Source organism: Trichechus manatus, unplaced genomic scaffold (assembly GCF_000243295.1).
Source record: "Trichechus manatus latirostris isolate Lorelei unplaced genomic scaffold, TriManLat1.0 scaffold00140, whole genome shotgun sequence".
Lineage (NCBI taxonomy): Eukaryota > Metazoa > Chordata > Mammalia > Sirenia > Trichechidae > Trichechus > Trichechus manatus.
Genome location: NW_004444076.1, coordinates 3,972,298 through 3,989,577, shown reverse-complemented (window position 1 = coordinate 3,989,577; position 17,280 = coordinate 3,972,298). Strand labels below are relative to the sequence as shown.

At 41.6% G+C, this 17,280-nt stretch overlaps 1 protein-coding gene across 15 annotated transcripts in view; it reads left to right on the top strand.

Moving 5' to 3' along the window:
- Positions 1–17,280, top strand: part of SYTL2 (synaptotagmin like 2) — a 118,578-nt gene that overhangs the window by 64,400 nt on the left and 36,898 nt on the right. For 12 of the 15 annotated variants that reach the window (XM_023739775.1, XM_023739777.1, XM_023739779.1 and 9 more), the window contains 3 exons: positions 4,691–4,772; positions 5,708–5,822; positions 7,402–8,205. In XM_023739775.1, coding sequence (XP_023595543.1) covers positions 4,691–4,772; positions 5,708–5,822; positions 7,402–8,205 — 1,001 coding nt within the window. The remainder of the gene's footprint in view (positions 1–4,690; positions 4,773–5,707; positions 5,823–7,401; positions 8,206–17,280) is intronic. The other 3 variants (XM_023739780.1, XM_023739784.1, XM_023739785.1) reach the window with 1 other exon arrangement.

Below are 17,280 nucleotides of genomic sequence, written 5' to 3'. Positions count from 1 at the left end.
CAGGATAGAGCCTTCACCTGATTCATGTAGCCACAGGAGCTGACAAACCCAAGATCGGCAGATCAGAGAGTAGGACTCTTGCTCACAGGCTGCAAAGATCAGTGAATCCCAAGATCAGCAGGAAAGACCAAAGGTCGGCTGTTAGCTGGAGTCCCAAGAACCAGAGGTCAGATGAACCGGGAGCCAGCTGCAGGATCCAGAATGAGCAAAAGCCTGTAAGCCTTGCCAGAATATCCACTTATATTCAATGCAGGTCACACGCCCAAGGAAACTCCCTTTCAACTGATTGACTACTCACAGCAGATCTCATCATGGAGGTGATCACGTAGTATCAAATCTCATCATGGAAATGATCACAACATCATACGACTGTCAAACCACTGAGAGTCGTGGCCCAGCCAAGATGACACACAACCTTAACCATCGCACTGTGACATCAGAGTGCCTTATGATCGGATGGGAATATTGATTGGAATATGTATGTTAGATAATTCTGACAGGAAGTATATAGTAGCACCAGAGAACTTGGTATTCCCAGAAGTAATCTTTACTTAAAAACGTTTATTTATACATACACACACATAGATATGTATAATGACTTGAAGGGCTTGGTGTAGCATATTTAATTTCCTTGCTTCGCACCATCCCTGAGCCAGGCATTTCTTCATTTGTTTGTTCATTCCTTCAAGCTTCTTTGAGTGCCAACATGTGCCAGTATTGTGCTAGGGACAAGACACAGCATCTGTTCCCAAGGAACTCAGAGTCCAACGAAGAGATGGGCATATAATCCCCCACCACACACACACACAAAAAAATAGTAGAAAGAAAATCACTTGCAGGATTTTATTCTGGTTCTGTAAACTGTTGATATTTAAGCTGAAAAATGTCTTGGAGGTATAAGATGTCCTGTGTTATTTTTAACTATTTTAGAGAGAATGGCTCGTTATGGTTCAAAAACTTTTTCAAGTTATGGCATGTGCTTAGTAGTGGCTATATATAGAAGGCAGGTGGAGTGTACAGCTGCCTATGTGGTATGATTTTTAGATTGCAGTAAAGCTCTCCCTCTTCCCCAAGTGGCCCTGCCACAATACCTGACAGGATCATTCTTTCAAGTTAAGGCTTCAAAGACTTGTATTAAAATGCAGACATTTTTAGGAGGGGGACCCTAATGCCAAAATCATAGTCTAATATTTTAATAATCCTCTTCTTAATGAAATAAATTAATTTTGTCTAAATGCTGCTGCTTATATTACATGTCCTTTTTGAAGGGTGCCCTAGGGAAGACAGTTATAGAGCATAAGATGTGGAATTTGGCTTACTTCACAGTTTAATAAATACGTTCCATCACATGGGATTTATTGAGTATCTTTTATATTCAGGACACAGTCTGCTACCCTCTGAGATGCATTTTAAGCTACAGCATCTGCCTATAAAGAGACTGTATTCTCTTAGGAAAAATAATGCATCCATATATGAAGATCTGACCATGTGATAACAAAGTGTCAGTCAGTGAGTAAAATCATCATCCAAAGTACCAATACAGTGTCCTTAAGACTTGAGGCAGGGGAGACCTGCTCCTTGCTGGACTGATACAGGAACAGTGTACCACAAAAGTCGTGAGGGACTGGGCTTGGAGATGATAGGGAATATTTGGGCAGACAGAGAGAGCAGGGAGAACACTTGCAGGGAAGGGGTAAGGGATAGGTTGAGTGGGGACAGCAAAGAGGTAAATTTCTGGGACAGTGAGTAGATAGACCAGTTTGTTTGGCATGAGGAATCAACAGAAAGGAGGGTGGGAAGGTATATTAGGGCAGATGCCAGTGCCTTGGTGAGGAGTTCAGACTTCATTCCACAGACCTTGAGAAGCCAGGAATGTAATGAGTAGAAGGATGTGATCAAAGTTGTGTTTTGGACTATTTCAGGTTAGTGGTGGAATGCTGAATGGATTAGGGGAGTGGAACCTAGGAATTGGGATGCCAGATATAAGGAGAATGCAGTTGAAAGAAAGAAAGGAGGTATCAGTAGAGGTGGAAGAGAGCAGACAGATGTGAGAGTCACTGCGAAGGAAGAATACTTACTCCAGTCTTCTTGCTATAAACCATTGCTTTAAAAATGCAAGAAGTTTAACTGTTGGGATGATTGTCTTTGGAGTCAGATACACCTGGGTTCAAATCCCAAGTTCTTTCACTAACTTTGTGACACAGAGCAGGTTATTTAACCTCTCCAGGCATCTGTTTCCATGTGAGTAAAATGGGGAGAATGACATACCTGATAAGGATGTTAAAGGATCAGTTGAGAATGGTTTTTGCAGTAATTATTGTCCAATAAAACACAGGAAGCATAACATTATATTTCTTGAGAGACGGAAAGCCAAAGTCTAATGTCGGAAGTAGCTGGATTTTCTGAGTCAAGTTTAAGACATAAGACACTTGTTTTAATTTTTCCTAATTAAGCACACTTGTGAACTATCGCTAACCAGGTATCCCACCCTTATTCCATTTTGCCCCTATCCCAACCATAAGGCAACCCAGTGAGTACTGTGTGTTCTTGGTATTTTAGTGTCTGATCATGTGTTCTGACTGCTTTGTTTCTTCCTCTCTTACTTTCCAAACAGCAGAAACATTTTGTTTAATACCTAAATAATGTGCCTCATTGTAATTTGGCAAACAATAGGGATAAGAGAGAATGGTCATCCACCTGCTTATGTGTCCTCTGGCTCTGGCTTAGTTGGCCTCCATTTATTTAGTGCCTGGTGGCACTGTGGGGAATAGTAAAATGGTCAGGATACTGTTGAAGGATCTCTCACTCTGAGAGCTATGTATACACAGAATGAGGTTACAGAGTAGACATGAAATACACAGCTTGATAGACTTCAGTAAGGAAGAGACTGATTTTATCCCTAGGAGAAAGGAGGGACAACATGATGTGCAGAATGGACAGCCAGCACAGGCCAGGAACCTAGAGGTGAAGGAGTTGGATTTCCAGGGAGCAGAGGGAGGAGAATATAGAGGCTCTGCTTGAGGGGGAAGGGGAAGGAAAGGAAGATGGCAGGAGAAAGTGATTGTTCCATGGAGACCCCCAGCCATCAGCACTTACCTCAGGTCTTCTAGTTACAATGGGAGATGATACACAACACTGTGAGAAACTGAGCATAGCATCTGCCATAAGGATGTTGTTCCTCATATCACCCACTGTCTTCTTAAAATGACATGAGCAAAATTGCTTTCTGTTTTTGAGATATTGGCTGTTTTTATCTTATGGACACTGACTTCTGTCAGTGACAAGGTTTCTTTTTCACTTTGGCTGCTAGATAACTTGATGCAAGTTTGTGACCCACCTGTTGCAAGAATAGAGGACTCCCTGTAATGTGTGTTTGTATTAGCCTTAATTCTGCCTCCATTATAAGTTCCCACTTTCCTTCCCTGCCCTTCCTCTGTATCCCTTTTTCTCCCCTTATTCATCGCTGTGTGATCAGACTGTATTCATATTCATCTTCCTTCTCTGCTGTAATGCATCTGTACAACATTGAGGAGGATAATGAGAAGAATAGCTTACTCAAGAGTTCAGCCTTTACCTGGGACTGACTGTAAAAAAAACAGCAGTTGAAGTACAGAGGTAAGGGAAGGAAATGAAATTTCAGGAACATCTAGCTCACAATTTTAGCGAAAATAATCTTAGGCAAGGCTCTGTGGCCTTGGGGCGAATCTCTCCCCTTCCCAGGCCTTGCTTTCCTTTGCTGCATGGTGAAGTGCCAGCACCCTCTGAGCTATTCCCCAACCTCTTGGCTCTGTAATGCCACCGAGAGAACTGGTGGTGTTTAACAGGGCACTGAGGTTTCAGCCAATAGTGACTTCACCTCTCATGCCTGAGGGAACTCAGTAACCAAGGGAGTGGTTGTTTAGGGAGGAGCTACTAAACTCACTTTTCCCCATTCACTCTCACCTGTCTGAGAATTTTGTATTCTTACGCTGGGGCTGTCCTATCCCTTGGATAGGAAATAATGGTCTAGAGACTCCTCCTCACTCTTCTAAGCCAGCTTCAGGCTTCTAACTTTTCAGTATCTTCTGGAAGTGCTACTTGGCATTATCCTTGCATTTGAACATGAGTTCGCCTCATCAGCCCTGGTAGTTGGATTGAAAGGTGTTAGTATCACTGTAAGTTGCCCAAACCCACTGACTTTCCCTGCACAGCATCTTTTAGATCTGCTGTTTCTTCTGTTCCTTTGCTGAGATATTTGCCTCATCTGAATCTTTTTTGTTACTTCCTACCTGAGTTAGAGAAAGCACTGCCATTTCACCCCTGCTCTAAGGAATCAAGCCTCAAACTCTTTGGAGGCTTTATTTTAGTGATGACAATCCTTTGAGATCAGTTCCTCACTTTCTGCTCTGCATCTAATCTTAGCTTCTGACTTTGAGACTGGAGTTCATTTCTACACATTTAAATCCTTTGTGCCTGGTATCATGATAAAAGCATCAGGGCTTTCTGATGGATGATTTAGTCTTGTCTCATGCCATTGCCTTTGCTTCACTGCTTAATTGTCTCTAGGCCCCAACTCCTTCTCCCTTTCTGGCTGTCTGATTTCACAAACTTCCTCTCCTATTCTGCCTTAATAGCTTTTGGCTTCAGAGGCATGATTTATGCTTCCTCAAAGGGTGATATTTTATTCTCTGAATTATTATTTCTCTTGCAGTTCCGGTGTGGTAGATCCAGCTTCCACTGTGATTAATATGTCCCAGGAACACACAAGGAAGTCAGCTGTGTCTCCAGCTAAGGTAGATTGAACTCAGACTTTGAGAAACTAATTTGTTTGGTCAGAATGCCATTTTTCTCGTTTTATGAAAGCATCATGAAATAAAGAGGATTTTATAGTACTTTTTTTTTTTTTTTTTGTACCAGATATAGATAACTTTTAGTATTTACTGTAGGGAGTCACTCTTACACCAAAAAGTCAATGGCATTGCTGAAGACCCAGATTTCTTGCCCTAGGAAGTACAAGGTCTGAAGCTACTTGAGGCTGCTGCTTTTAAGCATATGGAATGGAGTTTGTTAGTTCTCTGTCAGTCCTTATTCCTACTCATAACTTCCTGAATCTCTATTGGAAGTCTGTAGGAGGGAATGTCAATTTATGAAACTTCAGACAGTAAACATTGATATTCAGTCTTATATTAACAAAAAATATCCATTTATTGATACCCTTTCTGTCATTAGAATTGATTATCATGATAATGATCATGAAGTACTTCAGGATAGCTAAATACCTTCTAAATCCTTCTAGAAAAGGTCAGTTACAGTTGTACTTGGTACTGTTTAATCTAGTACAGTGAGAATCAGCTATAGTAGAAAGAACACTGGTAGGAATCTGATCTGATTAGAGTTTCAAGTTTGCCCTAACCTTGACCAGGTCTATTGATATATCCAGGCCCAAGTTTTCTTACCTGTTTAATGTGAGATTTAGGTTTGAATGCCTATTTCTGATCTAACCTTGTAAGACTCTGGAATTGATTGTGTTTTATACAATTTTAGTGTTTTGTATGGCCTATATGGTAATTCTGTGCTAATCAGATTAATCAGGAGAACCATTTTTAAACGTGCTAGATAGTAGAGTTTGCTGGATAAAACTATCAAATATTGGAGATAAGCGTTTTCTAACACTGAGTGACTGTTAAAACATTTTAAATGAGTTTAATAAACAATATTTTTTCCCCAGCAAAGGAAGAATCCATTTAATAGCTCCAAGTTGCCAGAAGATCACTTATCTCAACAAACCAAAAATGAACAGTCAAAAAATGGAAGGACTGGTTTATTTCAGACTTCAAAAGAGGGTAAATATTATTTTTATGGACTAAATATTTTTATCTTTGTTATCTGTGGACAGAGGGAAATTCTCAGAGTTCCTTACACTAAAATAACTTTCAAGAGAAAGTGAAAAGCCCTGATGGTTTTCTAGTTCTTCTGTGCCTATTGGTTTCCTGCCTGAGGGAGAAGAAGCAGAAATTTTAGGAACTGGAAATTCATGCATTCCAATCTTGGCACTGCTGCTTGTTATGTCACCTCCATGCCTTGGAGTTAGCCATCAGTGAACTGGGAAATTTTGTGACCAGAGGCATTCAGTCATTCCTTTAGCAGTATTTATTGGATGCCTACAATGGGTTGGAAACCCTGGTGGCGTAGTGGTTAAGAGTTATGGCTGCTAACCAGAATGTTGGCAGTTCAAATCCACCAGGTGCCCCTTGGAAACTCTTTGAGGCAGTTCTGCTCTGTCCTATAGGGTCGCTATGAGTCAGAATCGACTCGACGGTAACGGGTTTGGGTTTTTTTTTTTTTCTTTTTTTTTTTTGGTACCGTAGGTGGACACTGTTCTCTGTTTAAAATTGAAGAGGGTTTGCCTCAACAAAAAAAGGTCAGTTGGGATGATCCCCTAATCTGTAATAATCGGCCCAGTCTCTCCCTGGAGTATTTGATCACATTTGTGGCTTAATTGATTTAAATCTGCCTCTTATTGAGTGTTAGTCAAAATTACCATTCCCACCTACCATTAAGGAGCCCTGGTGGTGTAGTGGTGAAAGCACTCGGGTATTAACCGAAAGGTCAGCAGTTGGAACCCACCAGCTACTCCGTGGGAGAGAGTGTGGCAGTTTGCTTCCATAAAGATTGACAGCCTTGGAAACCCTATGGGGCCATTCTACTCTGTCCTGTAAGGTCACTATCACTATGAGTTGGAATTGACCTACCATTAAGAGGAAATACCAGATGATTCAGTCACTTCAAAAGCAATTGCAAGACGATTCCACAAGCATTAAAGATTGGTCAAGGGGTAAAAAAATAACAGTTGAACGTGGAATCAGAGTTTTCTATTAGCCTGTTTTAACTTTACTGTCTTTTTCCCTCTTCATTGGGCATATTTAATGTATTTTTTAGATCATATAAAATCACTGGAACATGTTACTGCTGTTGCTGTTGTGCTTTTTAACTTTTTGACAACACAAATCTTTGTTTTAGGTATTGAGATTTTGTTTTTAAAAAATTGAGTTCCCTTTTCTGATTTCCATATGGGAATTTTTTTAAGTAACTTCTGTTTTTATTCCTTAAAACCTGAGAAATTTTCTTTTAATTATTTTTTAAGAACTTTTTTGAGAGTAAAATTCACAAAGTTTGTAAAGCACTGTAATATTCAGTGTACAGTGCAATGAAATTAATGCATGAGTTTTTCAAAGTTTTTTACATTAGGTCTGCACTTATGTTACATGATTTTCAATTGCAGCACAGGGCAACATTTCATTCTGCTATACATAAGGTCACTATGAGTCAGAGTCAACTCAATGGCAACTAACATCAACAAGTTTTAAATTATAAAGCTACTGTCTCCTTGATATATACCACCTAATGGTTCTTAATTTTCAGGTGAATTGTCAGCATCAGAAGATAAGTCATCTGTCCCGGATATTTCAAGCCAAATATTAGAGAAACCAAAGCCCACTTTTCCAGACCTTCTGAATGGTTCCCAAACCAAGGCTCCAGTCCCCAAAGCAAGGAAAATGATCTATAAATCAAATGATTTAAAGCAAGATGATAACCAGTCTTTTCCTAGACAAAGGACAGACTCCTGGAACACAAAAGGGGCTCGGAGAGGGATCCTGAAGCGCAGCTCCAGTTCCAGTAGCACAGACTCAGAAACTCTGCGTTTTATTCAGAACCTTGAACCCAAAAGCAAAATTGTGTCATCAGGTCTAACCATCCATGAGAGAATCTCTGAGAAGGAGTATTCTTTAGGAGATGACTCCTCTGCAGACACACTGGAACCATTAAAGCATGTGAGGTTCTCTGCAGTGAAGGATGAACTTCCACAGAGTTCTGGGCTAATCCACCACCGAGAAGTGGGAGAATTTAATGTTTTAGAATCTGACAAGTTGAAGAATGCAGCGGAAGATGCAGGGAACACAGATGGGCTTCAGAATGAGCTTGAGCCTTCCCGATACAGAAAGCCTTTACCATTTTACCAGCCAGCCTCAAGCCCTAGTGCATCAAAGAATCAAACACAGCAGCCAACAACTTCTGGTTGTTTTGCAGTCAATGGGCACTATTCTCACTCAGAAGTTTTAACTGAAAGACCACAGTCCTTTGAGAATTCACCCACCATCAATGAATACAAAGCTAAATCATCAGAATTATCAAGGCTTGAGTCAGAGTTGTCCAAAAGCCCTGCTGGTAAGAGAGTTGTTACCAAGTTGTAGAAAAGGACACAGTGGGCTTGAAAGGGTCAGGCCAGCCAGCCCTGTAGAAGCATAATTTTGCCTACTAGGCATTCCAGCATTCAGGAATTTTTAGAATTCAGGCAGTTGTTACTGGGGAATGCTTATATTTAATGGATTTGGAGGTTTTCCTTAGTCACCAGTAACTAAAAGTACCAGATAGAACAGTTTCTGGCCCCTTTATGCTGTATCCTAAAAAATTAAACTATAAATTATTTAGCTAAACAGATTACAGTGTTTTAAGTTAAAGCCAGGTGTATGTAGAGAGTGAGAGTTAAAGAAATACTAATACCTTTGTATGGAGCAAATACCTTATTACTCGCCTAATGAAAATTTATCAGCTACCGTTTAACCAAACTTTGATTTCTATTTTAATCTCAAGAGAATCTTCACTTTCTTAACCTTGAAGGAAAGGAAACTAAGTACTTACTATGAAAAACCCTCAGACTGTGGCATCCCTAGAACCTCCAGCCTTTTGTTCTGAGAGTTTAAAACAGAGCTTCCAACTGATTTGTTCCAGTTCAAACTTCTGCTGAAAATTTGCATTTCTAACAAGTTCCCAGGTTATGCTAATAATGCTGGTTAGGCACCAATTCTGAGAACCACTGGTAGAACAGTGGGTCTCAAAATTTATTATACATAAGAATCACCTGGGGTTCTTGTTAAACTGTAGATTCTGATTCAGTATATCTGGAGTGGAAAGGCAAATTCCCAGCAGGGGTTTGAACCGGAACCAACCTGGGTCAAAGCTCTGATTTAAAAGCTCTGAAGGCAATTTCTCCTTCAGCTAGTATGAGTTGAGTGGCAAGGAGGGTATTGCTTTTTGCTGCAAACTAGCTAACTACCCCTCTGTCGAAGGTCTTACAACTCTCAGGTGATAGCTTGAACTGCTTTCCCATAACTATATGATTATTTCATAATTCTTATGTTTTAAAAACAGAAACAATGAGAAAATTGCTGGGTATTCTCTCTCATCTTCAATAAGTCGACATCCACCACTGATAATATCTTTACAATCAGGAAAACTTACAGTAGCAACAATAGTTCCTAACTCAGTTGCTCTCTCCACCCACTCCCCCACTCAGTATTAGGTTAATACTGAGTCACTTGCTGAGCGCTCCAGTTTCATACTTGTTCAGGTCAATCACCTTAAAGGGCAAAGCACTTTCTCGCTCCCTGGGCGCTTGTGCGTGTGTATGTGCTTTAGGTGAAAGTTTATGGAGCAATTAGTTTCTCATTCAAAAACATGTACACACATTGTTTTGTGACACTGGCTGCAATCCCCGCAGTGTGTCAGCACCCACCCCTTTCCACCCCAGGTTCCCCATGTCCCTTCATCCAGTTTTCCTGTCCCTTCCTGCCTTCTCATCTTTGCCTGTGGGCAGCAGTTGCCTATTTGGGCTTGTATACTTGATTAAACTAAGAAGCATGTTCCTCACAGTGTGTTATTGTTTGTTTAATTTTTAAAAAAAAATCAAACCTGTTGCCGTCAAGTTGATTCCAACTCATAGCGACCCTATAGGACAGATTAGAACTGCCTCATAGAGTTTCCAGGGAGCGCCTGGTAGATTTGAACTGCCAGCCTTTTGGTTAGCAGACTTAGCACTTACCCACTATGCCACCAGGGCTTCCATTTGTTTTATAGGCCTGTCAAATCTTTGGCTGAAAAGTGGGCTTCGGGATTGTCTTCAGTTCTGAGTTAGCAGGGTGTCCAGTGGTCATAGTCTTGGGGGTTCCCTCAATCTCTGTCAGACCAGTAAGTCTGGTCTCTTTTTATGAATTTGAGCTTTGTTTTACATTTATCTCCCACTCTGTCCAGAACCCCCTATTGGGATCCCTGTCAGAGCATTCGGTGGTAGTAGCCAGGCACCATCTATTTCTTCTGGGCTCAGGCTGGTGGAGGCTGTAGTTCATGTTATCCTTTAGTCCTTTGGGCTAATATTTTCCTTGTGTCTTTGGTTTTCTTCATTCTCCTTGTCTCTGGATGGGATGGGACCAATAAATGTATCTTAGGTGGCCACTCACAAGCTTTAAAGACCCCAAATGCTACTCACCAAAGTAGAATGTAGAACATTTACTTCATGAACTGTGTTATGCCAGTTGACCTAGATGTCCCCCCAGACCATGGTCCCCAGCCCTCAGCCCCAGCCATTCAAGGTGTTTGGATTCTAGGAAGCTTCTGTGACTTTGCCTTGGTCAAGTTGTGCTGACTTCCCCTATATTGTATGTTGTCTTTTCCTTCACTAAAGTTGACACTTGTCTGCTACCTAGTTAGTGATTTCCTCTCCCCATCTCTCCCTTCCCTCATATTCATCAGTTTTTTCTCTGCGTGTAAACCTTTTCTTGAGTTTTCATAATAGTGGTCTCATACAATCTTTGTCCTTTTGTGATTGACTTATTTCACTCAACATAATGCCCTCCAGATTCATCCATGTTGTGAGAAGTTCCGCAGATTCATCATCATTCTTTATCATTGTGTAATATTCCACTGTGTGTATGTACCATGATTTATCTATTCATCTGTTGATGGGCGCTTAGGTTGTTTCCATCTTTTTGGTCTTGTGAATAATGCTGCAGTGAACATAGGTGTGCATATATCTATTTGTGTGACAGCTCTCATTTCTCTAGGTTAAATTCCTAGGAGTGGGATTGCTGGCTTATGTGGTATTTCTATTTCTAACTTTTTAAGGAGGTGCCAGTAGTGGTTTTCCGCAGTGGTTGTGCCGTGTTACATTCCCACCAGCACTGCATAAGAGTTTCAATCTCTCTGCACCCTCTCCAAAATTTATTATTTTCTGTTTTTTTTTGGTTAGTGCCAGTATTGTCGGGGTGAGATGGTATCTTATTGTAGTTTTGATTTGCATTTATCTAATGGCTAATGATCGTGAGCATTTCCTCATGTGTCTTAGTCAGCTGAATGTCTTCTTTGGTGGAGTGTCTGTTCATATCCTTTGCCCATTTTTTAATTGGATTATCCCATTTTTTTAACTGGATTATTTGTCTTTTTGTTGTTGAGATGTTGAAGTATTTTATAGATTTTAGAGATTAGACCCTTGTTGAGTATGTTGTAGCAAAAAATTTTTTCCCAGTCTGTTATCTTCTCGTTTGGTGAAGTCTTTTGATGAGCATAAGTGTTTAATTTTTAGGAGCTCCCAGTTACCAAGTTTATCTCCTGGTGTTTGTGTGTTGTTAGTTATGGTTTTTATACTATTTATGCCATGTATTAGGGCCCCTGGCACTGTCCCTATTTTTTCTTCCATTATTTTTATCATTTTAGATTTTATATTTAGGTCTTTGATCCATTTTGAGGTAGTTTTTATGTATGGTGTGAGGTATAGGTCCTGTTTCATTTTTTTGCAGATGGACATCTGGTTATGCTAGCATCATTTGTTAAAGAGACTGTCTTTTCCCCATTTAGTGAACTTTGGCCCTGCCATAGTTATCTAGTGCTGCTTTAACAGCAGTTACCACAAGTGGATGGCTTTAACAAAGAGAAATTTATTCTTTCACAGTTTAGGAGGCTAGAAGTATGAATTCATTGCACCAGCTCCAGGGGAAAGCTTTCTCTCTCTGTCGACTCTGGGGGAAGGTCCTTGTCATCAGTCTTCCTCTGGTCTAGGAGCTTCTTAGTGCAGAGATCCCTGGTCCAGACGACATGCTTGCTCCCAGCTCTGCTTTCTTGGTGGTAGGAGGTCCCTCTGTCTCTCTGCTTGCTTCTGTCTTTGGTATCTCAAAAGAGATTGAGTTATGATACATCCTATTCTGGTAGATTGAGTCCTGCCTCATTAACATGGCTGCCTGTAATACTGCCTCATTAACATCATAGAAGTAGGATTTATAGCATGTAGGAAAAGCACATCAGATGACAAAATGGTGGACAGTCACACAATACTGGGAATCATGACCTAGCCAAGTTGACACATATTTTTGGGAGACACAATTCAATCCGTGACAGATGCTTTGTATTATTTCGATGTTCCGGATTTTGTTGAGGCTTGTTTTGTGGTTTAAAATGTGATCTATTCTGGAAAATGTTCCATGTGTTGGAAAAGAATGTATACTTTACTGCTGTTGAGTGAAGTGTTCTGTATAGTCTGTGAAGTCGAGTTGGTTGATAGTGGCATTTAGATCCTCTGTATCTTTTTACTGAGTTTCTTTCTAGATGTTCTGTCCTTCACCTAAAGTGGTGTATTGAAGTCTCCTACTATTATTGTGGAGCTATCTGTTTCTCTTTTCAATGCTGTTAGAGTTTGTTTTATGTATTTTGGAGTCCTGTCATTGAGTGTGTATATACTTACTGTGGTTATATCCTCCTGGTGTGTTGACCCTTTAATCATTATATAATGTCCTTCCTTAACCTTTATGGTGAATTTTGCTTTAAAGTCTGTCTTATCAGAGATTAACATTGCCACTCCTGCTTTTTTTTTTGTAGTTGTTGTTTGCTTGATATATTTTTTTACTATCCTTTGAGTTTTAGTTTGTTTATGTCTTTGTACCTAAGGTGTGTCTCTTGTAGACAACATATAGATGGATCGTGTTTTTTATCCCTTCTGCGACTGTCTCTTTACTGGTACATTTAAGCCATTTATATTCAGTATAATTATTGATAGGTATGAGTTTATTGCTGTTGTATTGTTAATACTTTTTTCTGTGGTGTTGACGGTTTCTTTGTTCCGTTTAATTTTCTGTGCTGAGTTATTTTTGTTTATGGATTTTCTTTTCATTTCTTATGTTGTTTATGTTTACTGTGTCTTTTTTTTTTTTTTGATGGGTAGGTTTGTTCGCTTCCTTTGTGGTTATGTTGAAATTTACCTTTATTTTCCTAAGTTTAAACCAGTTTTTTTATTTCTTGGTATCACCTTGACTTCCTCTCCATATGGAATTTCTATAACTGCACTGTCTTAGTCATCTAGTGCTGCTATAACAGAAATACCACAAGTGGATGGCTTCAATAAACAGAATTTTATTCTTTCACAGCCTAGTAGGCTAGAAATCCAAATTCAGTGTGCCGGCTCCAGGGGAAGGCTTTCTCTCTCTGTTGGCTTTGGAGGAAGGTCCTTGTCATCACTCTTCCCTTGGTCTAGGAGCATCTCAGCACAGGAACCACAAGTCCAAAGGACACGTTCTGCTCCCAGCACTGCTTTCTTGGTGGTATGAGGTCCCCCCTCTCTGCTCACTTCCCTTTCTTTTTATCTCTTGTAAGATAAAAAGATGGTGCAGGCCACACCCCAGGGAAACTTCCTTTACATTGGATCAGGGATGTGACCTTAGTAAGGGTGTTGCAGTCCTACCCTAATCTTCTTTAACATCACAAAATCGAGGACAACCACACAGTACTGGTAACCCGTGCAGGAACCCCGGGTCTAAAGGACGCACTTTGCTCCCAGTGCTGCTTTCTTGGTGGTATGAGGTCCTCCAGTCTCTCTGCTCACTTCTCTCTCTTATATCTCAAAAGAGATTGACTCAGGACACAATCCAATCTTGTAAATTAAGTCCTGCCTCATTAACATAACTGCCGCCTATCCCACCTCATTAACATCGTAGAGGTAGGATTTGCAACACATAGGAAAATCACATCAGGTGACAAAATGGTGGACAGTCATACAATACTGGGAATCAAATCATGGCCAAGCCAAATTGACAACACATATTTTTGGGGGACACAGTTCAATCTGTGACACTTTTGTTGCTTTATCTTTGTGTTCTTGCATTTTGTCTGTGTTTTCCCTGATCTCTTTCTTGATCGCTTGGAGAGCTCTGTACATTAATTAGTCTTTTGAATTCTTTATCAGGTGATTCCATTGCCTTATCTTCCTCCAGAAGGTTTTCTGGTTCTTTATTTTAGTCACTTGCTGGAGCCACCTAATCCTACTTCTTTTTATGTGATTTGATATTGTCTTTTGTCTTCAAGGCATCAAGAAGTTATTGTATTTATTTATTGTATGCTTGTTTGCTGTGTCCTGAATTTTTGTGTTGTTTAGATATATCTGAGTAGGCTGGGCATGTGTGCTACTCCGGTTGCTAATCTGTCCACTTTGAAGCTCTCAACTCCTGTCTCCGGGTGGGTAGAGCAGCAACTGGGTATGTGGGCACAGGTCCCTGTTTGCTTGTCTTGTGGGACTGCTGAGGATGTAGGTGACGTTTTTGGTGAGGTGATTTATTTGTCCTGATGGTCACCTCGTCTGGGTGCTGGAGGTGTTCTCCCTGTTCATTGGTTTGGGTGTTGTGTGTATGCTCTGCTGCTTACCAGTTGGTCAGGGCGAAGGTGCTTGGGTCATTGGTCACCACTTGGTGGTACAGAGACTCACTGACAGTCCCGGGTGGGTGGGGCTGCGTGATGGTTTGGAGTGTGCACAAGCCTCTGGTTGGAGGGGGGGCATTGCAGGGAGCAAGGCAGGGGGGATGTTGCCTGCCCCTGGGTGCCTGGTTTAGGGGTGTGCCCCCGTCCGCTACAGCACATTGTGAAGGAGGTTGTATAGCTGGTCCTTGGGTACCCAGTGTCATTGGCTGGCCGGATTGGCGGGCACCACTAGTCCTCAGGCCCCTGGTGCGGGCAGCTGGATGGAATGTGGAAGTTCTGCTGGCCCTTAGGCCCCCAGCGTGGGTGGTTGAGCTCCCATCTCGGGGGCAGGGCAGTGATGAATGCTGCCAGGCTGCAGCCACAGACCAGGGACAGGGGCATTCGGGGGTGGGGGTGGGGTGCCGGATGGGTGAGGCAGGTTGGAGTGCCCGCCAGACCCTCCAGTACTGGGGCTGGGTTGTGCTCAGTGAATAGGGTGGGTGCAGTTAACTTTTGCAGGGCATGAAGCACTCTTGCCTGGCTCTGGCCATTAGTGCAGGGTCGCTCCTGCTTGTCTGCACTAGGTGGAGTGGGTTTCAGCTGGGAATGCTATTTGCTTTGCTCAGTATGGCCACCCTGTACAGGTTTGGCCAGCAGGGCACCAGCACAGGTGACTGGAGGGGGCAGAAGGTGCTGCAAGACTTTGGACGCCTTATGCCAGTGGCTGGGCGAAGAGGCAGGTGCCTGCAGACTAGGTTGAGAGCTCCTGGCTTAGAGGGTGGGATGCTGTAGAATGTCACAGGACTGCAGCTGTGAGAGGGGAAAGGGAATGTTTGAGGAGGGTAGGAGTGCCCCCCAGGCCCCTGGACCTCTGGCACGGGGGGCTCGTGTGTGCACAGTATGAGGGGTGCCTGCACTTAACTTTCACAGGGCTAGAAGCCTTCCTGTCTGGCCCCTGACTTGTGCAGAGTCACTCCCACTTAGCTGCGGCAGGTGAAGTGAGCTTCAGCTGGAAATGCTGCCCGCCTTGACCCAGTCTAGCCATGCTGTGTTGGCTTGGCCAGCAAGGCGCTGGCATGGGTAATCAGAGCAGGTAGAAGGTGCTGCAAACCTGTGGATCCAGGCACTGGTGGCTGGGCGAAGGGGTGAGGGCCTCCGGATGGTGCCATGAGCTCGAAGCTTAGTGGGCGTGGTGGGTCGAAGGCCCCTGGAGTAGTCACGAGTGGTGAGAGGGGATGAGTGAGGAGGCTGGGAGTGCCCCTCAGGCCCATGGAGCTCTAGCACGGGGGCCTGGGGTGCACGTGGTGGGTTGGATGTAGGCACTTAACTTTCTCAGGGCCAGCAGCGCTCTTGGCTTGCTCTGGAGGTACATGCAGAGTTTCTCCTGCTTAGCTGCACCAGGTGGGGTGGGTCTTGGCTGGGAATGCTGCTGGCTTGACTCAGCATGTCATCACTGTGCAGGTTTGACTAGCAGGACACCAGCAATCTGTAATTTTCCATTTCCATTGTTTTTGAATTGTCTCTCCTTCCACCTGTCACTCAGTCCAATTCTTCGGCCTTGTCTTTGATGCTTAGGGTTCCTGAATTGTTATATATACCTGATTCACTTGTTTTTTGGGGTCTTGTGTAGTTAGAGGAACAACACAAAGCATTTGACTACTCTGCCATCTTGGACCACCTTCCCAACCCCTTCCCCCAACCCCTCGCACCCTGCCCTGGGGCATTTTAAATCATTTGAACACAACAGAAAAAAAAATTTTTTTTAATAAAAAAGTAGCAGATTCTTTTTCAAGAAATAAGCAAGTCATATTATAGGAAATTACTAAAGTTTGAGTAAACATTAGCCAATGATTGGATGATGTTTACGTAAACATTTATTTGCAAGATGAAAACTGTTTTTCTTTGGTGATATTTCCCCTTTTTATAATCGATAGAAAAAGATTGACAAACCTCTCCTGTTTTTCAAACTGCACCTGATTTCCCTCTTTATAATTTTGTATTAACTGCTTACTTGTGTTTTCTGGTTTTTTTAATCCCAACCTGACCATTAAATTCAGAAAATAGGCATCAGCTAAATCCATTTTGATTGACTGACAACCCTTCTGATCTCAGAGAGTGCTCATAAACGAAGTTTTGCTTATTCATTTATGCCCTGCTTGCCACAAAATATATACAATTATGTAATGGAACATAAATAGAAAACCAGAACCAAAAACATGGTAAATGTGCAAATCATAAGGGTATGACTTCTGCTCTGAACTTCAGGACAGCCAATATCCTACTCATTATCAGACAAGAACACACACACAAAAGAATTTCTCTTAGGAAAGAAAACATTACCTGGCAATGAATTTTTAAAATAACTTTGTTCTTAAGAGAAATACACTTTCATTGTAAAACATTTTAAAGGAAGAAACACATAGAATAAAACAAAAATCATCTGTGGTGTCATCACCGTCATTAACTATTGCTAACATTGAGTGGTGGAGCCTTCCAGTAATTTTTAAGCATAAATTTATTTTTTAAATTGTGATTATACTGCCCAGATTTCTTTTTTCACTAACAGTATATCACAAACATTTTATTCCATCATATTCTTTAAACAAACTAACATGCAATTCTTAAAGATTTCCAAAAGGTACTCCACGACTATTGGTATATATCTAATAGTACAATATGTAGTTAAGGAAGGAAACCAATATGTACTATGTGCCAAGTCTTACGTAAGCTTTTGTTGTTCTCACATTTAGC